Here is a 25,650-nt window from a genome sequence, read left to right on the forward strand (position 1 = left end):
GTGTTCGATACCACATTGTTTGTTTGGGTGTTTATTGGCATCGCCTGCTTCATTTGAGCTTCGAAAAGCGTGAAACAGTGAATGACATCGCTTTTCCCACCAAAAACTGCGCTGGTATCGTTCTTATTGCAATTACCAACACGAAAAAATGAAATAAAAAATTGACATCAGTGAAATAAATCTTTGGCACTCTTCCAAGTTCTCAACATCGAAAACAATTACTTTGACAACGAAAAAGTTTAGGGGTACACACCCCCCAGCGTTCCCCCAGAAAAACAGCACTGGTTATTCCATCTGAAAAGAAATTGCTATTTCTGACTTCATTCCGAACATTTTACCCAAAGCAGGATATAAAATATTCCGCTTGGAAATTCATTTAGTTGGTAAAATTAGAGTTCGTCCTTGAGTAGTAGTATTATTATAGTACCTTTCCGATTGGTTTACGAGTTAATTTGTAATTTTCGTTGTATCTGTAAACGTTCCTGTATGATTACTACCATGGGCATGATGAAGAAAATTATACAAATGCGGCGATGTTATCGAAACTAATCTCTTAAACCACTTTAACGTGACTGTCCCTTTGAACATATGTTAGTACAAAATACAGGCGACATAGAGCTGTAATTCTTCAAGCATCTTGTAATTTAACCACCGCAACTTCCTCGTACTTCACTGACTATGGTGCGTTCTGCTATTACTCTTCGAATCAACTAATTCTATAAGACGAAGATTACTGCAATCTAAGACGCTATCACCATCAAGAATACCTGAAAAATGTGTAAACACAATGTTATTTACAAAAGAAATCAACAAATTGGAATCGAGAACTATTTTGTACACATGACATTATCGATTCATCGTAATATATATGATAGGTTTCGATCATAGAGTATGGTTTCGATAGTGGAGTAGTAAGCATAGCAAAGCTAGCGGCCTAGTAAACAGTGCGACAAGAGCTGGAGTGCTATGTAGGTAGTTACTGAGCGTATAATTAAGGCCCACGCAAGAAAGTTATTGAATTTGGAATTCGACCCTCAGCGATATGAAAATATTCGGTGTGTCATTGCTGAACTGTGTTTTTTTTTGTTCATTTTTGTGGAGGATGTGATCATTCGTGTATTGTCGTGCAACAGAAATCTTACTTGAATGATGCCATCACTAAGAAAGAAAGTGGTAGGCTTTATAAGGCAACTATCAGTTAATACTCAGCAAGAAAATGTAACCTGTGAAAAATATCAACAGTCAGATTCTCCTGGAAGTTGTTTCATTCACCGCTATTTAAGTGGGTAAGTGCATTTTTCATGAGCGCATATAGTTCTTTCAAAAAGCCCATTGTTAGTGTGTGTTGCATTACGCAGGGTTCAGAAGTATGTAAAGACAAAATTCTGACTGGTATAAAGAATAGTACTGAATCTCTTAAAGTGCTTTTCAAACGTAGATGAAAAATAAAAACCCATCTGTGTCACGCCAGCTAAAAGCTCTTGTTTGGAGAGGGAGAGAGAATATCTGCCCAATAATCGGCGCGCTCATATTTTTATTTTAGCAGTAATGATGGTGTAAATCATGTTTATTATTTTCAAGTGTGCGTAATGTCACGTATATGTTGCATGCGTTTGATAGTAAATATTTACATTGTGTAGGTATAAACGAGTATTAATTGTGCACCAAAAGTTGAACATAATACGCTCTTTTTCGATTCCCGTGATTATATGTGCGACATTACTTTGTTCAACCATGCATCATGAACTGAAAATCTATGTATCGTTGTAGAGAATGGATTTTTAAGTACCCAGTCATGACAGTTACCTGTGGCTTTATTTGCGGAGGACTTTGTCCAGACATACCCGTTCTGTAGTCTCACGTGTTTTGCAACCAATAAATCGTTCATACTTTCATCAAACGATGCAATCAGCGTCAGTAATCATAAGAACTTCTCATGTGTTCAGTACAAAAAAAGTGAAGAATTCACCCGTGTTTGCTATCATAGTCTAAAGCATTTTATGCCTAATATCAGAAATGTATGAAACGTATAGTATGCAGTTTGAATTATTTATGTACCCCCTGCTTTATTTATCCAGTTATTAGTAAATAATAGAGCTGCCAGTTTTGGCACTCAAAAAATGTTTCGAATCCTTCTCATCTTCTCATTACTTTTATTTTTCATTAACACAGTTTCAGTAACTGTTAGTTGCATTTTGGTTTATTTGTTTCAGTCATGATGTTCGTTCAGACGAACCTGTCATTCTCCATGGGCGAAACCCTCATGAACTTCCAGTTCGGTCCTTGGGTTCTGTTGTGAAAGGAGTTGAGACAGTATTTGCAGCTGTGACAGGACCAGATGGTGGATTGACGTCTGTCAACAGGCGTCAGAGGCATTTATCAGCTAGTGATCCAGATGTTGACTACATTGATATTCACGATCAACAAGCAGAGCACGACCGTTCCACAGGTACCATTTAAAGATATTCTTCCCTTCCTTAATTTGAACTGTACAGACATAATTGTCAAGTGAATGTGAAATACCATTATTACCATGTATAGTGTTAGCTGCAGAAGGAGTGTAGAGTATTCAGGTTCAACCCTCTACTGTTGATATATTTTTTTAGGCAACACAAAGGTATTCATATCTGTTGCTCACTTAATTACGTCTAGCCTACCTAATTGGTGATGAGTGTTCTGTTTGTCTGATGGATAGGACTAGTCAGACTGTAATGCTTATTTATGGCTCTCTGACAAGGGTGGGGTACCAGTATGTGCATGACGAAAGACATCAGTCAGAGGCTATGCATCATTCTTCTAGGTATCATAAACAGAAGTTGTTTATGTTGTTATCCTCTTCAGTTTGGAGACTCATTAACAGAAGTCATGTGTAAGACCAGCCTGTCAGAGCCTGCCTATTTTTCACAAACTTACAAGACATAAATTAATTATTGTTGATAAAATGAAACTATAGTTACTCTGAAAAGTGAAATGTCAAAGAAATCTGATAAATTTCTAAGGTCTGTCACGGATGAGATTTTTGTTGTAATAAATTTCATTCTCCATGTCTTAGTTGTATTAATTTGCAGTGATAAGCACTGCCGGAACCTTTAAGCTACACACTCATATCTACAAATCCAAGTCCACAGAATGACATAATGGCACAAAGTCACTAATGTGCACAAATCACTGTATGGGAAAAGACAGGATGTATGGTATGAGTGCTTCGTACTAAACAAGCTTCATGTACTGTGAGAATGGATGCAGGGCTATTTTTGATGAGCCAGTACAAATGCTCAGTTGGAGAAGGGCGTACACCCCTTCTTTGTGGGTTTCCAAAACATGTCTATCAATAGGATCATAGGGCAGTCACAGGTATTGCAGAAAGTGTACGTCAGCAGGCCAACAACCCTGTTTATGTGAAATAAATTCTTATTTGTATGGTTGTTTTGGTATAGTCATTTTGAACCAATTGTTGCTTGGTAACAAACTTTTTGTAGTATAGGCAAAGTGCACTACAGCATCCCTGGCTCTTCCGTTGTATGCTGCAATTGGAAATTCGTTATTGTTGAACATATTCTGTGAGGTGGTAGTATACAATAGGCAATGAGTCACTCATGAAATTTGCTGTCTTAGTTTGTCAGAAATACTTCACTGTTCAAAAGAATATGTTGCAGTTTTGAAGGTGCTGGCTAGGGTGGGACCTGAGAGCAGAGCTTATCAAAGATATTTGTAGTGGTTTTCGTCTGTAATATTACACTTTTTTCCCTACAGTAAATTAATATTTACTAGGTGGGGTTTAGGGTGGGACCTAATAACTCACATTAAACTGCTGGGTCAATCCATGTCAAGCGGTCCAGCACTGATCACTTGTCAATCTCTGGGTGAATCCCAAACGTTTAGTGGACTCAAAGATATTTTTAATTTTTTTTATTGTTCATCATTTAGAAATGGCAGCCATTTTTGTTTCAGGCCATAAGCATTTCTTTCACTCTTGCACACGTGTGCCTTTTTTAAATGATTGAGAAGTGAGTTGCCCTAGGCCTTTGAAATAACACGCATTTAGTTCAGCACCCACTGGTTTACAAATTGAAACCATTAGCACTTAACTGGGTGTATTCGGTAATCTATATTTAATATCTTGGGATTAATTGCTCAGCCGAAGTATTTTTTGTGCTGTTCCATTATATAGTGCAGTTACTTTTTATCGAGTATCAATGCTCAGAAGCTTACACCGAAGAAAAACACTGTCTGAAAAAACATTCTTTATTTATTTATTTTTTGACCTACAATGTTTAAGGGACCAGATACAAATCTGAGAAATAAACATGTAATAGACCTTTAGAATATCAAACTTTAGTAGAAATTTCAACTTTGAGACTCTGTTGGAAGCTATGCAAAAAAATTACAAGTGTGGGTCATAAATGTTTTTTAATATCTGTGATTCTTGGCTAATGGAGTAAAATATATCAGTTTTATCATTTCTATGATTACTTGTTATGTCTTATTGAAAATGAGCCAACTAATTATATTATGTTGTTCTCATCTCATTTCTTGTTATTACATTGTTAATTGAACATCTGAGAAATTTCTCCACTCAGTTTGAGCTTTAGATTAAAAGTTCACCCAATGACAGTTGTAAAATCTAGGAGACACGGCTTCTTCAGTATGTTTTTAGCTAGCATTCAAAATTGGTCCTTCTCAACTTTTTTAAACAAGCTCCTTGGTCCTGGTGGATGGCAAAATTTAACGTACACATTTTGGTTTTGACAATTAATATTATCAACTTCAGCAGCCCCCCACTGTTCATTGTAAACCATTGCGTCCTTATTTTGAGGTGTCACTGGTACAGGTTTTTCATATGGATGATGATCACTATCAGGGGATGATGATGTCGAGTGCCTTTAATCTTCTGACAAGTGTTAAATCTTTCATTCAGTGTGTTGGTGTGAAGTCCTCATATTTACTCACAGTTTACAAAAACATGGGTAATTTCTTTTAGGTGTTATATAGAAGTTTTATATCACAAAGGTCTATGAGTGTGCAATTTTTAGATTTTTATCTGATTCCCTAACAAAGATATCACAGGCCAAAAAATGAAAAAATAAAGGAAATCAGTTTTTCCAAATAGTGTATCTTTTAACTGTAAGTTTCTGACCATTGATGCTTGATAAAAAGTAACTCTACTATATTGTGTAGTAGCAAAAAAAAAATATTAAGACTGAGAAAGATTAATTCTTCTCTAGAAAAGTACTGTTAGTAAATGGAGTTTTTTAAATTTGTGACCAGCAAGTTTGAGCTATTAAAAACACATTAAGGAATGCAATCAGCTACATAATAATGGTTTTAATTTTTAGAACAGTGTGTGCTGAACTAAATGCTTTCTACTTCAAAGGGTTAGGGCAACCCATTACTGAATAATTAAAAAAATAAACAGCAGATGCTTGGACATGTGGAAAAATGCTTGTGACCTGGAACAAAAATGGCTGCCATTTCTAAATGATAAACAATAAAAAATTAAAAATATTTTTGAGCCCACTAAACATAGGAAATTCACCCAGCAATACCAAAGTTTTCTGAGATGATCAAGCAACCAATTACTATTTTTCCTGGACCACTTGACATGCAGTGACTCTGCTGTGAGTGAAACAAAACACCTGCTAACATCATTTATTATACATGAGAAATTGTGAATGAATGATGTGATTGGGTACCCACATTCCACTTGTGATTTGTCATGTTCAGTTCCCGTCAGCCATCACATGAATGGTTACCAACAGTAATGGGCAATGGAAAAGCCATGGAAACCATATATGCATCTTCACCTGGAGTTCTGTGATATGTGGAAAGGCGATTTATTTACTGCAAGTGAAGCAAGGGATATGAACAAGCATGAAACATGCATTGCAAGGTGGCTAAAGAGTACAAAGGGCTGTCCATGTGCTGCCAACTAATTTTTTGTATGTTTGTCTGTTCCCACCCTCCCTCAACCAATTAATTTACTTCCGGCTGGCCGGAATGAATAGTTGAAGACTGCCCGATCTCATGACTATCTTACAGCCAACAGATTTTTCATGTCTAATAAAGAGCATAAATGCCGGCCAGTGTGGCCAAGCAGTTCTAGGCGCTTCAGTCTGGAACCGCGCGACCGCTACAGTCGCAGGTTCGAATCCTGCCTCGGGCATGGATGTGTGTGATGTCCTTAGGTTAGTTAGCTTTATGTAGTTCTAAGTTCTAGGGGACTGATGACCTCAGATGTTAAGTCCCATAGTGCTCAGAGCCATTTGAACCATTTTTGAATTTACTTCCACTCCCAGTGCTAGTATTTAAAGGTTGCCATAACATTGGAAACTAATACATGTAAAGAAAATCCTATCATTGTTATGTCAGTGACTACATAAAATGCTGCTCTTCATTCTTGACAACAGATGCTGGTTCTGTCTATAATAACCATAGTTTCAAGGAGATAGTAAACCTTAACCTTCCTTTTTTTGAGTGCTGGAATGATGAAAAGGACTTAGCCAATATCTTTCCCTGTCATTTCATTATCCAGACTTGCACTTCATTTGTTGTGACCTTGTCAACATGTATTTGGACCTCAACCTTCATTCCTTCTAATATTCACCTCATGTTGTATTAAAATCATGTATTCATAAAAAAAGTGGAAAAAATGAAATTGGTCGTATTGTATAGCCTCTGTGGACTGAAGACCAAATAGTGCTTGTGGCAGGGGTTTGGTCTTTTCCACAAGAACACTACAACCCATATGCTGTATTACTAAAACTCAGTTTCCTGTCAAACATTTCTGTGCAACATTCATTGATTTGTATGGATTCTTTTGATGGGCATTTCTTCCATGTTTTGTATTTTCTAATTTTGTATTCTGTATATTGTCAACACATGTATTGCAAAATAAACACTTTTCAGGCATGTTTGTGCACTGCTTCACAACAGATTGGAAAGACACACTGTGGAAGGGCTTGGTAAAACAACCTGTTGCTAATCTTAGTGACACAGTGAAGTGAAGGGGGTGGGTACCCCCCTACTCATTCTTCAGTTTGCAGAAAGACTAAGTTGTTGTTTTCTGTTGTTGGTGTCTCCAGTCCAAAGACTGGTTTGCTGCAGCTCTCCATGCTACTATATCCTGTCCAAGCCTCTTCATGTCAGAGGACCTGCTGCAGCCTATATCCTTCTGAATCTACTTATGGTATTTGTTCTTGGTCTTCTCCTACAATTTTTACCTCCACACGCTTCCCTACATTATTAAATTTGTGATCTGTTGTGGTCTCAGAATTTGTCCTACCAACTGATCCCTTCTTCCGGTCAGGTTATGTCACATATTTCTTTTCTCCCCAATTCTATTCAGTAGCTCTTCATTAGTTATGTGAACTGTTGTGGGTTGGCAGCAGAGCCAACACCGGGTACTAGAGGAAGCCGAAAGGCACGCGTTTTAGCTCACGCAGGCTGGCGTGAGGTCTGAAACAGGACAAGGAAATTAGACTTTAGAAAAACGGACGTAGCTGGTGGAATACTTAACTTTAATCCATTAATGATGAGCGTCGCTCTTGACTGTACATGACTCAGTATCAATAGTAACTGATAACGGCGCCTTGCTATGTCATAGCAAATCACGTAGCTGAAGGCTATGCTAACTATCGTCTCCGCAAATGAGAGCGTATTTTGTCAGTGAACCATCGCTAGCAAAGTCGGTTGTACAACTGGGGCGAGTGCTAGGAAGTCTCTCTAGGCCTGCCGTGTGGCGGCACTCGGTCTGCACTCACTGATAGTGGCGACACGCGGGTCTGACGTATACTAATGGACCGCGGCCGATTTAAAGGCTACCACCTAGCAAGTGTGGTGTCTGGCGGTGACACCACATGAACTACCCATCTAATCTTCAGCATTCTTCTGTAGCACCACATTTCAAAAGTTTATTGTCTAAACTGTTAATCATCCATGATTCACTTCTCACTCCTTACAAATACTTCCAGAAAAGACTTCCTGACACATAAATCTATATTCAATATTAAGAAATTTCTCTTCTTTAGAAACATTTTTCTTGTCATTGCCAGTCCACATGTTATATCCTCTCTACTTCAGCCAGCATTAGTTATTTTGCTGCCCCAACTGCAAAACTCATCTATATATGTCTCATATCCTTACTTAATTCCCTCAACACTACCTGATTTAATTTGAGTGCATTTAATTATCCTTGTCTTACTTTTGTTGATGTTCCTCTTATAGCCTCCTTTCAAGACAATGTCCATTCCGTTCAATGTTATAAATGTCGGTTTGCCTTTCCTTAATCTATCTTCTGTGAGAAGTTGTAGGGTCAGTGTTGCCTCGGGTGTTCCTACATTTCTCTGGAATCCAAAGTTATCTTCCCTGAGGTCGAATTCTACCAGTTTTTCCATTTTTCTGCAAGGAATTGTATTGTTATTTTGCAACCGTGACTTGTTAAACTGGTAGTTCGGTAATTTTCACACCTATCAGCACCTGCATTTTTTGGAACTGGAACTATTATATTCTTCTTGAAGCCTGAGACTGTTTCATCTGTCTTGCAACCCTGTTCACCAGATGGGAAATTTTTGTCATGGCTGGTTCTCCCAAGGCCAACGGCAGTTCTAACAGAATGTTGTCTACTCCCGGGGCCTTGTTTCGACTTAAGTCTTTCGGTGCTTTCTCAAATCCTTCACACAGTATCATATCTCCCATTTCCTCTTCATCTATGTCCCCTTCCATTTCCTTAATATTGCCCTCAAGTACATCTCGATTGTGTAGGCCCTCTACATACTCTTTCCACATTTCTGCTTTCCCATCTTTACTTTAAAACGAGCAGTTGAGTTCGCAAACTCACTGTGCAAATTGCATGCAGCTCTTGTGAAGCGTCTGCCATTGGCTGGCGATGATGTAACCCATAGGCAGCATGTGAATTGCACACTGTTTAACCTGTGGCCTCACAGCCATCAGTCAGAGTGTACAATAGTGGTTACCACGAGAAACCTGAGGGGCTATCAGCACCAGCCATAGGGGTAAACACCATAACCTTTCTCTATTTGTTAATGCCATATGCAATAGGACTGTTTATTTATACTACAGCCTTTCTGTATCCTATTTGAAGACCATATGTAATAGTACAGTTTATAACTTTTCTGTTTCTACCCTTGCAGGGCCAAGAAATTCTGAAGACGGCTTGTATATAAGCCGAAACCGATCAATAAAGAAATATTAATACAATCTCAACTGCTCATTTTAATGTAAATATAGCATCAGGTCACTGTTCTCCACAGTCTATTTTGTCTAAATTTTATTTCCCTTCTTTACTTAGGACTGGTTTTCCAGCTGAGCTCTGTACATTCACACAGGTGATTCTATTTTCTCCAAAGGTTACTGTAATTTTCCTGTAAGCCAGTCATTTCAACAATGTAGGAAAAGGCAGATAGCTACTTACCATAAAGAAGACACATCAGGCTGCAGGCAGGCACATTTAAAAGAGACTTGCATATAGCTTTCGGCCACAGCCTTAGTCAGTAAACACACACACACACATTTTTCCTCTAGCCATTCCTGCTTAGCCATTTTGCACTTTCTTTCACTCTCATATTTTACACCTTTGTATTGCCTTTCGCCTGCTTCATTTACCACATTTTAATATTTTCTTATTTTTTAAATTAAATTCAGTAGCTTTTGTGTTACCCAAGAATTTCTACTATCTTTCGTCTTTTTATCTATTTGAACCTCTGCTGCCTTCACTATTTCATCTCTCAAAGGTAGCTATTCTTCTTCTACTGTATTCCTTTCCCCTGTTCTTGTCGGTCATTCCCTAATGCTCCCTCTAAAACACTCTACAACCTGTGATTCTTTCAGTTTATCCAAGTCCCATCCCCTTAAATTCCTAATTTTTCACAGTTTATTCAGTTTACTCTACAGTTCATAACCAATAAATTGTGGCCCCTGGAAATGTCGTGCAATCTAAAATCTGGGTACGAAATTTCTGTCCTGCCATTATACAATCAACCTGAAACTTTCAGGTGTCTCCAGGTCTCTTCCATGTATATAACCTTCTTTCATGGTTCCTAAACCAAGTGTTAGCTATGATTAAATTATGCTCTGTGCTAAATCCTACCAGTTGACTTCATCTTTCATTCCTTCCCCCAGTTCATGTTCACCTACTGTTTTCCCTTCTCTTCATTTTCCTACTGCCGAATTCGAGTCTCCATGAGAATTAAATTTTTGCCTCCATTAAATAGCTGAATAATTTCTTTTATCTCATCATATGTTACTTCAATCTCTTCATCTGCGGAGCTAGTTGCCGTATAAACTTGTACTACTGAAATGGTTGTGGGCTTCTTGTCTGTTTTGGCTACAGTAATTTATTCAGTATGCTGTTCATAGTAGCTTATCCACATACCTATTTTTTTTATTAATTATTGAACCTACTCCTGCATTGCCTCTATTTGGTTTTGTATTTATAACCCTGTACTCATCTGACCGGAAGTCCTGTTCTTTTTGCCACCGAGCTTCGCAAACTCCCTCTATATCTAACTTTAACCTATCCATTTCCCTTTTTAAATTTTCTAACCCACCTACCTGATTAAGGAATCTGCCATTCCATGTTCCTATCCATAGAATGCCAGTTTTGGTTCTCCTGATAACATCCTCCTCAGTAGTCCCCACCTGAAAATCTGAATGGGGAACTATTTTTACCTCCAGAATATTTTACTCAAAAGGATGCCATCATCATCTAACTGTACAGTAGAACTGCATAACCATGGGGAAAAAATTACAGCTGTAGTTTCCCCTTGCGTTCAGCCATTTGCAGTACCAGCACAGCAGGGCCATTTAGGTTGATGCTACAAGGCTAGATCAGTCAATTGTCCAGACTGTTGCCCCTGCAACTATTGCAGAAGCTGCTGCTGCTGCCCCTCTCAAAGAACCACATGTTTATCTGGCCTCTCAACAGACACTTCTCCATTGTGGTTGTACCCATGGTATGGCTGTCTGTGTCTGTGAGGCACACAAACCTCCCCCACCAACAATAAGGTCCATGGTTCAAAAGGGGGGGGGGGGGGGGGGGGAAGAGACAGACTGTATCTGTATGGAACAAGTTTAACATCTTAGAAACACACTCAAGGAAAAGTATATTGTCATCTCTGCAGCTCAACTTGAATTTCAGTTATTGTCAGTCATTGTGTGTTATAATGATGACTCCACACAATTTTGTAATACCTGAGGACTGTGATCTTGGAAAAACAGAATCAGTTTTTCACTGTGTGTACGATTTCAAAATTTATTACATTCAGTCAGCTACGAGAAGCCCCAGATTTATGTAAATCTTTTTGATCCTTTCAATGATTCTCATGAGAGAACAGAAGACCATAATTTGAATGACGATCTGCACTTAATACGGCTACTGGCATCTAATGAATCATTTAGATTTTCTGTAGGTTGCACTTGCTTTAAAATTCTTTCCTGTGACATGCCTGCAACATTCTTATTGTTATGTTTATTTTAATGGGTATTCTCTGTGTAGAATCATGTATGTAGCTGTACTTGATGGTAAATTTATGATCCCGTTAAGTATTTTCTTAGGTTAGCGAACTATACAGCAGATGACATCACATCTTAATGAGTTTGCCATAGGATGGATGCAGATGTTGTTCCTGTTGCTAGTAGCACTGGTATTAAAAAGACATTTATGTGTGTTTTCATGTCATGACATGACACACAATGCTGAATGAACAATTCCAAGAAACAACGTCTAGAAGTGGTGTCAGTTCAGCTGTCCATCTGAGTCTGTAAATCATTTCAAACTGCCTGACATAATTTAATTTTTATTATACTACATGTTAGGGTTTTTTACTATCCTATTTGTGGATGGATCGTGGAAATTGTGATGGCTTATACTCCTGTGTGTGCGCTGTTTTAGTGTACTTTCATATTTATGATACCTGTACGCCAGTATTCCTTCATTTTCGAAATGGGTTCTTGGAATTTTCTGATTAGGTTTTCTCGAGATATTGGGCATCTTTTTCAAAGTGTATGGAACTCATCAATGTTTCTGTTCCACACTCAAATGAGGTAGATAAATCTGCAATCATTCATCCTGCCCTTCTTTGTACGTACACACTTGATGTTCTCTACTAGTCCAACCCGACATGGATCCCACACGCTAGAGTAGAATTCCACTATAGACCATACTAGTGTTTTGTAAACAATTTCCCTTGTAAGCACTCTGCAGTTCCCTGTATCTTACAAATAAAGAGAAACCTTTTACCTGTGCCTGAGCATAGTGATTCTTTCACTTCAGTCTTCAGACATTGTCACACTCTGGTGTTTATATGCCAAGGCTAATTCATTTATTGTGTAGTCAGAGCATAATGTTACTGCAGAGTTCCACATGATTGTGAAGGCACTGGAGCAGATGAGGCCTCCTCGAGGCAAACAGTTTTTAGTCTGCTCTGATTGTCTTAGAGCCTTACAATTTTTGCAGCTTATGTACCCAGCAGAGAAAATGGTCTGGCTCCTACATGGTCAACTGTACTTCCATCAGCAGTGGGGGAATTAGGTACTGGAGAATAAGGGAATTTTGGGAAATGTGCAAGCAAACCAAGCTGACAATGAGACCTGCAGGAAACATGCAATGACACAATGTGCCGTTCCCCCTGCAAGCTGTCATTTCATTGTTGTGTGAGAGATCCACACAATTGTTGGAGAAGAAGAGGCGTCTGGTGGAGCCAACTATCTGGCCATGGCATACCTCATGCTGGTAACTCAAATGGAATGAAGTGATCCTGACCCACCTCTGTACTAGCTACTAACCCCTCACACATGTCTTCTTACTCCGACGAGACCATCCCCCAGTGTGTGATGCGTGGGATGTGCAAATCACTGTAAGCCACATTTTAACTGAGTGGCAGAAGCAGAATTTTGATGGGGATCTTTCCTCTATGAATGTGGTCAAGGTTTTAAAATTTTGTGATGTGTCTGGACTCCAGCTCATACTTTTTATTCTGGTGATCAACCAGCCACAGGTCTCTGCTGTATTATTTTAATACTTCCCCCATTTTTTCTGTTTGCCATCAGTTTTCTTTCTAGCACCCTATTTGATTTTCATATATATATGGTCAGAAGAATGCAAGAGAGAACACAGTGAATGTATGAAGAGAATTTGGGACTACTCAAGTTCAATCAATCTCTCAAAAGGGAATAATCCGACACACACACACACACACACACACACACACACACACACGAGTAGTCAAGATTTCTTCTTCGTTCTTCCCAAATTCTCTTCATACGTTCACTGTGTTCTCTCTTGTGTTCTTCCAACCATCTTTTTCCTGTTCTGTTCTCTGTATTTCTTGTTTAAGTGTGTCTTTCTTTATGATGTTTCTAAACTGTTCTCTATTGTTTATGTTGTCTTGTGTGATCCCCAGTTCTTTAATGTCTTCTTGTGCTTCAGTGATCCACTTTGTCTTGTTTTTGCTCTTGGTTACTATCTCAAAGATTTGTCTTGGGAGCCTGCTTTTATTCATCCTGCTGATATGTCCATAAAATTTCATCCTTCTCTTTCTAATGGTGTCTGTTATTGTTTCTATATCTTCGTAAATCTCTCTAGTTGGCCTCTTCGTCCAAATTCCTTCCCAAAACACTGGTCCATATATTTTCCTCAGAATTTTTCTTTCCTGCTTTTCAATCTCTCTGATCTTTGTATAACCATGAATCACTGTAGTTTCTGCAGCATAAAGTGCTTCTGGTAGGGCTACTGTGTTGTAATGCCTTAGTTTTGTATTGACAGAAATAGATTTCTTATTATAGTGATTCCAAGTGAGCTTATATGCTTTTTGTAATCTGGAGATTCTATCGTTATTGGCGATTGAGTTCAGCCCTGATGGTTGGATTATCTCTCCCAGATGTATGAAGTGGGCAACTTGTGTCACTTTCCTGCATCGAGTATTGTCCACCATGTCATGTACATAAAACATGAACATTATTCTCCCAATATGATTTCCCAGGAGCATAACTAAAATTACCACTCTTTCTGTTGAGGACAGTTTGTTCAGCACAGTGTGCTTTATCCTGTCTTTCAGGAAGTTTTCAGTAAATTTTCAAGCCTAATTAGATGCCCTACCAGTACAGAATTTAATTCCTATGTGTAAAACAGCTGCAAACATCTGATTGCATTGCAAATAAGTTGATGTGTTAAATAATAGACATTAAGAATGTAAGTGAGAAAAGGTTTGAAATTAGTCTGGGTAATTTGCACACCATTTTAAGCAGAAGCTAATTTTTCACGCAGCTAAAGGTTTATGATCTCACACTGTGTTGTGCAATGATGTAATTTTGCGGGTACATTCAGTTGTATATGTGGGCATTGTCTGCAAACTGTGTTGTGAATAGAGTTGCTAGTGAAAAATTAATAAATTTGAAATTATGTGTAAAATTTGTTGGAAGCTCTCACTCTCAAATAGTGAATGAATAGAGTCCAGATGTTTACGCACCACCAGTTATGCTGCCTCAAAACACACACACAGTTTCTGACTACAATACTTGTTTTATTACATTAAACTTTTAACATAAGGGTATATTTGCTTGATGACTATACTATAACAGTATTTTCAATTCAACCAATAATTACATGACATATTGAAAATAAAATTTTTGTTGCCCTCTGCTACTGGCAGCGTGTTCCAGTGTAGGCGCTTAGCAATGTAGATATGAATGCATTTTCAAATTAGGTCTTCATATGGTGTTGATTAAAAAGTTTGTTGGGAGTCTAATACATTTGTATGTATGTGTTTTCATGTATCATAACTCTTGGAATATAACCTGCAGAGAGTGCTATTTGGATTGTTTGTTAACAAAGGTTTTGAGAGCCATACACATTGCCGTGGAAAAGGTCAGTCTGATTAAGGTAGGCCATTTTTAGAATTCAGAATGTTTTCCATAATTCTGCCACAGGCAGGGGAAGTACAGCAAGATGGTAGTTCTTTAAATCATTTCTGTTGTCTTCTTTTGTAAATGGATGTAACTTCGTTTTTCTGTAATTGTTGGGGACAGTCGTCTGTATTAAATTATGATTAGGACTAGAACTAATTCATTTGAAAATTCTTCATAGGTCCTATCAGGGACACCATTGGGCTCCAGGGTCTTATTTACTTTTAGCAATTTGTGCTGCTTCATTTCACTGCTAATAATGGTTATCCTTGCAGCAGTATGTCGGTTGAATTGTGACACTCCTTGATTTTCTTTTGCAAAAGTACATTTGCTACAGGAATCAAAATTTTGTTTTCATTTTTCTTCCCTGTTATCACAAGGGAAATTAATTTTTGTTGCAAAGACATTTCTTTTATAGAGGACACACTTTTCGTAAGGTTTGGGGAGATCCTGCAATGGGCTATTAGTACAGTAGCTGTTGATGTTTTCTGACTTGGTTCTTCTGGTAGACGGTTTAGATATAATTTGTGTAACAAGAGGGATGTTTTCCTATATTTCTATATTTAATTCTTCTGTTAGATTTATTTGTTGCTAGGGCTTGATCAGCTATTAATTTAAATTTCTGTTACAGTTACAGTTAAGTACATTAACTGCCCAAATTATCTAGCCCCTGTCTCAGAAATTAGGGAAACACACCTCCTTCTCTATTTTTCTGAACATCTATACTTTCCTTCTTGTTTCTGTAGCCATTTATACCTTGTGGTCATTGTTGCCACAACTGCATCATGATTTGTGATCCCAGTCTCCATGTGAACGTCCTAATAGATGTCATTTGTGTTTGTTGTCAAGAAATGTAATATTTCCATCAAGGGCGGCTTTACTAGCTGCCTATTTCATGTCATTTTCCAGCAAAAACTGTAGAACAGTTCCACAGTGTGTTTTATAACACCAACTGTGAAACTGATTTGGCAAAAATTACCGACAGTTCTCATGGGATGCAATGGCATTGTAGTTAATATTTAACTAAGATTTCGCTTGAAGTTTTCATTTACTTTTGCGTGTGGATCTGGTGGCAATAGAAGGATTCAGTTTTTAAGTGTAGGCTAAAAGTTGAACTTGTTCAAACAATTTCATGTGTTGACTCAGTTTCAACCTGATTTGATTTAAGTCTGCCTGCTTCTGTTCTATATATTCAATAATTTTCGTAAATGTGTAGGTTTGGCAAAAAAAGTCTCATGATCATCAGTTAATTGTCTTAGGTACCATAGTGTACAGGATGGTTGCTGGTCAGGAAATATTTTAGGGAATTCGTTTGAAAAAAAATTATTTCAATGGCCTTAGCTGAGTCTTTCCAAGTTTTCTCCCAACGTAAGTCTGTCTGTGCCTATGTGACCCAAACTGCCAGACTTTCAGAATCGAGGCAGTGACAGCTGCTGATGAGACACCTTCAGCCCTTTTTTAAAGTTGCTGGTGAATTCACACCATTGAATTAGCCAATAGTGAGGTGGGAGGCACGTCATGTGTGTGAACACTATAGGATTCTGGAGAGCAGAATTCAGTAACTACGCTCTGTTATCATCCAGACCTCAGCTAGAACACAAGTGTTTCCTGGAGGCCACCCAGTGTAACCCGTGTTTTGAAGTATATGATCTTTATCTGACCTAAGTCCGTGTTCTAATTTAACATCAGCTGTAGACAGCCTGCTTCCAAGCTGACCACTTCACTACGTTTGCAATAGTAATTTGTGAGACCTAGTAGTTTCCAAAATCTAGAACTTTTTTCTGAATGCTTTTACAGTTCATTAATAACCATTTAATATTATTTAATGGGGGTGTGACTAGCATTCTCGAGCCATGCAATAGCATTTCTCCTCTCTGGATGGAATTTCAGGAGGAATAGTCAATATTCAGGGATATCACAGGAACGATCATTCAAAGCAAAAAAAGTCTAATAAATATGGGCTTGTAATATGCATACCTTAAACACTACGTGCACTTGTCCAACATAGCTACTGTGAAACACATCTCTTCTACTGCGAGATTGCTCAAAGCTCTAACGGAATGCATTTTAGAGCCCATATTTACTAGATTTTTTGCTTCAATTGATCATTCCTGTCTTATTCCTGAATATTGAACATTCCTCCTGGGACACCCTGTATATGCACACTGTGTATTCTTATTAGTTTCTGTAAGATGAAGGAGGGATTCCTGTGTGTGTTTCGGTTGTGCATGTTCTGCTGTGCTTATATGTGGTGGGCAAGTTGATGATACTTCTTTAATTAGAAATACTTATATGTAACATGATCTATAAACATTGTAATTTGTTTAGTTCTGTTTTCTTTCAATTTTTCAACAATACTGACTTGTTCAGATATTAAATGATTTAAGTTTTAAAAATTGATGCCTAGTCTCATGTGCGATTCCCCCTGATTCAGCCAAGTCTCTGTCTTGTTTGCAGATATCACAGTGTAGCACCTTAACAGCAATAGCTGTTTTGTTTCCAATTTCAGTTTACATACTTATGACAACTGTGTTATTTTATTAATTTATTAAAATGTCACTAATGTCGCCCATGTTTTGATATATGTAGATACACAGCCATCTTTTAGGAGCCATTGTATTAAGAGTAGCTTTGTTCTCTTACAAAAATCTTCTTACTTTTGTTGCAGTGGTACCTACTTATGTTCAAAAATTAGGTGATATTACTTTAATTTTTTAATTCATTTCTGCTCATTTCAGTTGACACATTGTACCATTTAGATTATAACAATGAAATTAATTTTGAGGGGGAATCGCATTCTGGGCTTGATCCAAAAGTTATTTGCTACATTCTCTTACATGTGTTCTGTTGACTTTCTGTCCCAATTACAGCAAGTGGTTGTAATTCCACTCATGGATATGAGCAATGGTTCCATGGTCAACCTCGTATTAATCGGACTTACCCAATAGATAATTCAGTAATGAACATTCGAGCTGCAGGATCTGTCTTCAGTGTTGGGAAATTGTCTGTACAGACAAGTGTATCTGATTTGCCTTCTGCAGTTGATGTTTCAGAAGAAACTAACCAAAACAAAGAATCATCTCTGGGCAATACTGTGTGCAGTAGTTCCAAAACTATAAAGAATTCAAATGAATCTTTGACAGGGAATGCAAATGTTGGAGGGATCATTGAAGACAATTACCTGGGTACAGATAATGCTAATGCAGAACTTTCAACCACCAACATTGATAATTCAAATGGAAGCAATTCAGAGTTTAACAGGAATGCACAGATTGTGGCTGCGAGATGTTCTGATAATACAACTACACATTTGCTAGATAAAGCAGAGAACAATGCTGAAGAAACTTTAGGAATAGAGAAAAATGTGTGTAATACATCCTCTGGAAATGGAGCCAATGTAGAAAGTGAGACTGCAGATAACAACATATATTCAAGAAATTTTCCTTATGAAAAGAGTGGCCGGCGAACTGTTGCCGTGGAAAGTATTGATGTCTTTCATACCAGTAACATTCTAGAAGAATGTGTAATACCACCACCTGCAGAATATGCTTCTGCCAATTACTGGGCTAAACATATGTCACCCATACGAAAGTCTAAGAGTGCTCCACCTCCATTGTCAGCTGGAGGTATTGGTGAGTTCTGCCACCGATAAATTAATTTGTGATGTTCATTTAAGTATGTAGCGTGGAGTGAAAATATTGGATTGCAGTAGCTCATGCATACTTAAATAACAGTGACAAAAACAAATAGTTTACATAATTGTATTAATTTGCAATTTTATATAAGCCTCAGAGTAATGAATGTACTGCACGTTAGGTGCTACCTGTGCTTGTTAAACATTTTTCTCTTCTTACATTTGGGTTGAGCATCAGTTTCTGCATGTATTTTATACTTTTATGGATGAACTTTTGTGATACCTGTTCAGAAATGTGCATGCATTTATGCATGTGTAAGAAATAATATATAATTCAGATTTAAAAAAAAAAAAAAAAAAAACAAGGTATTAAAGCCACAAACTGTTGCCAGACAGATAAACTAAACTGGAATATTGGGAGTTAGTAGCATGTTACTGTTAGCCCTAAGTCTGCAGGTTAAGTGGGCATTTGCATTACACTCTGATACACCATGCATACTCTTGCTGTAGTAACACATTGGAGATAAGTTACCATAGAAACACTTTTAGATAACTTTGGAAGAAATTCTAGAGTCCAATTTAAAAGAAAATTTTCCTTGCAGAAATATTCAAACTGTTTTGTTTTTGCACTTTAATGTATCTTAATTTTCGCGATAGTCTTAAATTGACTTCTTAGCCAACTAGAAAAGATGTTACAATAAAACACTGACGTTCGAAGAATTTGTTAAGTGGGTAGCTAACAAGATCCACTTGAGTTATCTCACTTGATTTTCCGTTTTTCTTTCATATTGGAATTGTGCATGTGTAGAGGTTTTTACAAGTGTATTCATATTCCATTTTGGAAAATGTCACTGTGTTGCTTCAAATATGATCATTGTCCTTTAGCTGTATAAGTAGAGCATTGTTGGGTATTATATAACATCATTTAACCTCTCTGCTTTTAAATGAATGTTATAAAGCACTATATTGTAATGTGCAATAAAGTGCTCTTCGGCATGCACATTGAATTGAGGATGAATACTACAGTGCATCAAATAAGTCTTTATCTTTAAGAAACAACAGTACATCTTTTAAAACTATTAGTGAATTTTATCAGCACAGTTTAAATGCACATGCAAATGAGACTGTAACCATAATTGGAAAAAAGGTCAATGCAGGTCCACATGGTGGTAGCAATTGACTAAATTTTCTGTTTACACAATCAATTGGTTATGTTCTGATGATATTTCAGCCAAGTACTTCTTGTCCGTAATAACATAGTGCTGTGTAGATAATATCCATATAGCCATGTTGTAGGACATATCTGTGGTGCTCAGTCCACCACCAAATAAAATCATGTTTGTGCTGCCTGTCCACCTCGCTAGTTTTAACCTCACAATGGCTAAATCCCAAGCTATACGGAACTGAAAAGCACCATTTATAGTGATGATGTTTTGCAGTATTTTAATTTCAGTCTTTACTTTTCTCAACTAAATTAAATGTCAGTAAAATTCAGCATTATTGAACACATAAACATACAGAGTGAGCTAGATAAATTGTTTGCCTGAAATGTTTCCAGAAGTGGTATAATAAATCTGTTTTCACCCAGTTGAATTGAGAAAATCTTCACTATATGATGTATAGTCTATTGTCACAGCTATATCAATTACATTGATACCAACATCCACTTTGGTTTTACAAATAGGACTACAGTAATTTCTGCTGTTTAAGATCACACATCTTAAAGAGGTAGATTCAACATATCATTTCTATTGCTTAAGGGATAGGGAGGCAAAGGAGCGAGAAAAATTGTACACCAATGCAAATAATGTTTAATCATTAAACACCCAAACAATCTTCTGTGGTGTAGTCAGTTGTATGGAGGTGCCACTGTGAACATGTCTGGAATTACTAATGATGAGTATCTTTTTGAGAACAATTTCTGTAGCCTCAGTATTTAGAATTTGATGGATAATACAATGTTCAGTCTAGTAATTTGTCTTTTGGTTGGAAGAAACTAGGGGCTTAAATTTAATATGTACAAATAGTTGAAACTGTTTGCATAATTTGAGGTTGTGGCAATTTTTGTTAGAGAATTAGTGCCTGCATATATTTGTTTTTGAATGTAACACACTTCCTCTGCATTAGAAGGCTTATTTCTCATCATTAAGTAGAAGTTGTGAAATTACATTTTGCATTTACAGTAGTATAAATTCATAGTAAAATTGACTTTTCCTTTGTATTTTTTGCCATCTGCTTTGTTATTTTGCAGCACCCCAAAGTTCTTGGCATTTGTATTTCAAGTTGTTGAAGAAATATTACTATATCTTGTAAAAATGCATTTTATCTGCATGATATTTTTCTGTGCTTGCACTTCCAACCTATTTTGATTACTTATCTTTTCAGTTGTATGCTACTACCCTACTGTTATGTGCTACTTTTTAATAATAATAATAATAATAATAATAATAATCACCCTTTTCCATGAGATTATGGTATGATTTTGCTATCCATTTTAATTCATATCGATATTAACTGTGAGCTGAATAGTATTGTTAAAGCTTTTCTTATAAATTTCTAGAAGTAAATTGTATGTACAATGTTCAAAATGCTTAGGGGCAGTCTAGGCAATCTTTACTTCCTGGACTTGAAGCTCTCAAAAACTACAAAAAAAAAGTTGATGGCTTATTTTCTAAAGAAGGTAGGTGTTGAGATATTTAGGATGCCATTGTATAGTAATTGAAAACTAAAACTAAATGGCATACACATTTACTTCATCATATGATTTAATATGTTTGACTAAAACATAAGATTTCAGTGTAAACACATGCACTGCTCAATTTTATTTGTTCTTCAACCAATGAGGAAGCAGCATTACTCTCTTTTTAAATTTCATGAGCTTTGTTTGGATGTAAGTTTTTTGTAATATTTATATTTATTATTAACACTCTAGAATGAAAGTTGGTAGAGCACTTGCCGCAAAAGGCAAAGGTCCTGAGTTTGAGTCTTGGTCCAGCACACAGTTTTAATCTGCCTGGAAGTTTCATTGTTAACACTGTTGGAAGAAACAGACATAGTTGAATTTTTGCAGCTGTACTAAATTTATGAAATTTATTCACAATTGTGGTATCTTTCTGACATTAGCTGCATTAGGTATGAAGATTTGTGACACATGAAAATTTGTGGCAGACTGGGACTCTAGCACGGATTTCCTGCTTGTCACAAGCGGTCACCTTAACCACTTTGGCCACTGGAGGACACTTCCAGGACTGACTCAAACTTCTATCTGTCATACTGTGTACAACATATGGAAGGTTGGCTGAGTCCTGAAAACGGTCTCAGATAGCTAAAGTGGTTAAGGTTTCAGGACTCAGCCAAACTTCCATATGTTGTACACAGTATGACAGAAGTTTGAGTCAGTCCTGGAAGTGTCCTCCAGTAGCCCAAGTGGTTAAGGTGACCAGTCGTGACAAGTGGGAAATCTAGGTTAGTCACAATCCAGCTCAAATTTTGGTGTGTCACCAGTAGGTGACATCTGCATACTTAATGCAGCTAGTGTCAAGAAAGATTTCACAATGACAAATAAGTTTCACTTAGGCCCCTACTTAATATATGTAATGGCCGGAACTTAGAGATTAGCACAGTATTAATTTAAATTAGCTGTAAAAACTAGTCAACAGTTCTTTTTCAGTGTGACAGTCACAACTGTGCTATGTGACATTGTATCCTATGGATCTAACACTTGTGATATGCTTAATAAAATTGGCGGAACTGATAAACCCACTTAGGTAAATAGTAACATTAAAATATTTTTGGTTTTATAATGAGGTGCAGAAGTTCAGTGAGTTCCATTTTAGTACAAAATAATTGGGTCCATCTGTCTGATGGTGTCTACAAGTGCTCAGAGAAATGCAAATGAAGAAACCTGTTTCCAGAATTATTATCAGAATTAATAAGCTATGAAGGAGAAAGACAATTTTATTATTTTAGTTTATAAGGTAGAGGGATATTTTGTGGGGGCTTATGTTATGACAAGTACTGCTGCTTCGTTTCATTTCTGTTATGAAGTAATGAGTGTGCTCTCACTCCCCCCTCCCCCCCCCCTCTCCCCCCCCCCTCCCCACCCACCCATCCGAACCATCTACTCATCTCCCTCCCCCCCCCCCCCCCCCCCCACCCACACACACACACACACACACACACGTGCACATTTAATTTTGTTATGAGGCCACGTTACCTTAGCCCTGTGTGTTATATTTTCCCACTGGACAAACAATGAAATTTTTTACTCTTGATTTAGAAGACTGTCACTGTTGTACACTTGAGTTTTTCACAGTATTTGTTCATGACTCTTGGTGAATATTGATAGAAATACTTTAAACAGTCTCTTCCTTTTCTTTCACATTTTTTAGTTTTAAATATGAGAAATATTCTTGCATTTGGCCATTTACTTAGTAACAGTCTTTCTTAGCTTTTACACTGTTGTAGGTCACTGTTTTCATTATGTGGGATATTTTATTTTAACTTTGTGGTGGATGCCCTTCTTGTTGCCACTATAGTCAGGATGTCATTTAACAGACACTCTAGATAAAGTGGTTATGTAATCTACAAGAATTAAGAGTTGGGTCCAAAATTGTTAAGGCTTTTGTGGCCACTTGTTAACAAGCTGCCTGTTCGCTTCAGTCTCAGGTTCTTTGTCCAATGTTCGTCTGATTTTTTTGACGTTTCGCCTGCCCTCACGCTGGCGAAACATCAGAAAAACCATCAGACAAACAACGGCTGAAGAACCTGAGACAGAAGCCAAGAGACAGTTTGTCAGGTGGATCCAAACTTTCATAAGTACAGGGAGAGAATTCACTAAGTTTCCTAGCTTGTGTTCAGTAGTATTTTCATTTTTATCAAAAATATGCGAAATCTATTTTGCATAAAGTATTAGAGGCTGGAACACTAAGCTTCACTATGCAAGAATATGACATAATAAATACAAGAATAAATGAAAAATTTTATTGTTTGTCACTATGCCTGTGTTTTGGAAGAAGTTACTAAAACCCAAAGTATTATACACAGGAGAATTTACTTAGGTATTTTAATAGAATTTAATAAAATATCTCCGAGTTCAATCTGAATTTTTGTTTACATTTAATGTTTTATCTATCACAGAAGAACATTTTGAAAAACTCCTAATTTTGGTCTGTGCAGATGCATCACAGATTTCATCTGAACCAGAGGAAATAGCTGGTATTTTGAATTGGTTTCATCCACATCCTGATGCATTTGGTGTTGCTACAACTTTGTATGAGAAACATCCAATCACTCAAGAAAATGCTGGAGACCCAATTGCTGACTGCTTTGCTATAGTAGCAAGAGAAAATTCAGCTGTCTTGGCACTTGCAGATGGAGTTAACTGGGGTGAGAAAGCCTGTGTTGCTGCAAGAAGTGCAATACATGGATGTGTGGAATATCTGAACAAAGCTTTCTTCACCCCCGGAGTCTCCGCATCGAAAGTTACAAACACAATGGTAGGTTCGGCAATGTAGTTTTAATTCATAAGTATTTATTGACTTATGTGAAAAAATCTCTACTGGATAGGACACAATTCAATGATGGTTTGTAATATCATGAACACCTGTTTTAATGACCTGTGTTCTGTGAAACAACTAGAAAATGCAATTCTTCTCCTCCCAACAGCCAGGAACAAAACCAGAAATACGCATTTAAACATGGTGATGTGATGTGAAAATCAGGGAAAAAAGGTATTTGTGAGGTGCATCCCATTGCTATTGGATTTTTTATAAATATGGTAGTTGAAAGTCCTGGTGGACTGAAGTAATTTAAGGGGTAAAAGTAACAACACACCAAATAATAGAGGCAATCATTGAAATTGAGCATGTTGTGCATGTAGCATGTTGCACCACTGGATGGTAAACTCTACTCCCGGCTGCAGTTTGGCAATGTCCATTCATTCAGGTGGATAGTTATTTGGTGAGCATGCCCACATACAATGTTGTGCATAAATTGCAGGAAAGCAGGTAAATTATGTGATTGCTTCTGATGGGATAGGATAAGATAAGATAAGTCTATGACAGGACTGAAGTAGGATGTGCTGGATAGGTATGTTGGACAGGGCTTGCACCTGGGTCTTAAACAGGCGTGTGAACAATGTGCAAGAGGTTGTGGGGTGAGAGCTGTGTGAGGATTGACGAAGACGTATATCCTAGTCCACATCCATTCTCATTCTGTTGCCACAGGACAAGATTTTTTAAATTTGTTTTTTAGTCATCAGTGTTCATTTCTTTGTTATTTTGATTGCTATGTTAATGTTTCTGGTTCAAATTTCTCAGTGACAAATACCAACTGGGTTGCTGCCACTTTGGTCAAAAGGACAGCAGTAAATTAAAAAGTGGTCAACAAAGCACTGTCAAAAATATTCTCCTTGGTATTGATGCGTGCCATCAACAGTTTTTTCGTTTTCAGAGGACAGTAGAGTCGAGTGTTAAAAACTAAAACTTTGAACAGTATTACAATGGTGTATCTGTTAGAAGAACCAGTGACAAGGAGGTATCAATTAACATATTTGAAAGAAAGCCCCGTGCTTGTGGATTTTAGAGGGCCTATATGAAAACAGACCACTCCATAATTCAGTGTTCAGTGTGACTGACTGCCATGCAGAGGACCCAATCTGGTTTCAATTCTCGGAGCTGACAGCAATTTTTTTGTATTAGGACTAGTACAGCACCCAGCTTCATGAGGCAAGGTGAGGGGCTACTTGATATTAGTTGCGGTTTCAAAGTTTAGAAACCCGACGGCAACTGGAAGAGTCTGATAATGCCATTAGCAGAACAACGCAGCAGTCAGTTGGTCTGTCTATGAAAAGAATGCGGAACTTACATTATGTTATTTATATCAAAACAGAATGAAAAGGAAGTTGCCTCTTTAAGATAGATACTTACATCACACCCATATATAATGAATTGTATATTAGCCGGAGAGGTCAGAAGGATCCCTTGACTGATTCAATATATTCTTATAATTAACCAAAGTAATGCTAAAAATGTAAAGTAAGTACCAAAACACACATGGCAGTTTTAAAATGAAATTATGCCTTCCTTAATTTAATT

General features: G+C 37.3%; 1 protein-coding gene across 2 annotated transcripts in view; it reads left to right on the top strand.

Annotated features, from left to right (window-relative positions):
• The first annotated feature begins 915 nt into the window (after nucleotides 1-915).
• The window catches only part of LOC124555610 (PP2C-like domain-containing protein CG9801), a 46,948-nt gene continuing 22,213 nt past the window's right edge, over nucleotides 916-25,650 (top strand). Inside the window, exons 1-4 of one of the 2 annotated variants that reach the window (XM_047129579.1) lie at nucleotides 916-1,286; nucleotides 2,214-2,449; nucleotides 17,784-18,551; nucleotides 23,732-24,051. In XM_047129579.1, coding sequence (XP_046985535.1) covers nucleotides 1,147-1,286; nucleotides 2,214-2,449; nucleotides 17,784-18,551; nucleotides 23,732-24,051 — 1,464 coding nt within the window. In that variant the 5' untranslated portion in view covers nucleotides 916-1,146. The remainder of the gene's footprint in view (nucleotides 1,287-2,213; nucleotides 2,450-17,783; nucleotides 18,552-23,731; nucleotides 24,052-25,650) is intronic. The other variant, XM_047129580.1, reaches the window with a different exon arrangement.

The sequence above is a fragment of the Schistocerca americana genome, chromosome X (assembly GCF_021461395.2).
Source record: "Schistocerca americana isolate TAMUIC-IGC-003095 chromosome X, iqSchAmer2.1, whole genome shotgun sequence".
Classification (NCBI taxonomy): Eukaryota; Metazoa; Arthropoda; class Insecta; order Orthoptera; family Acrididae; genus Schistocerca; species Schistocerca americana.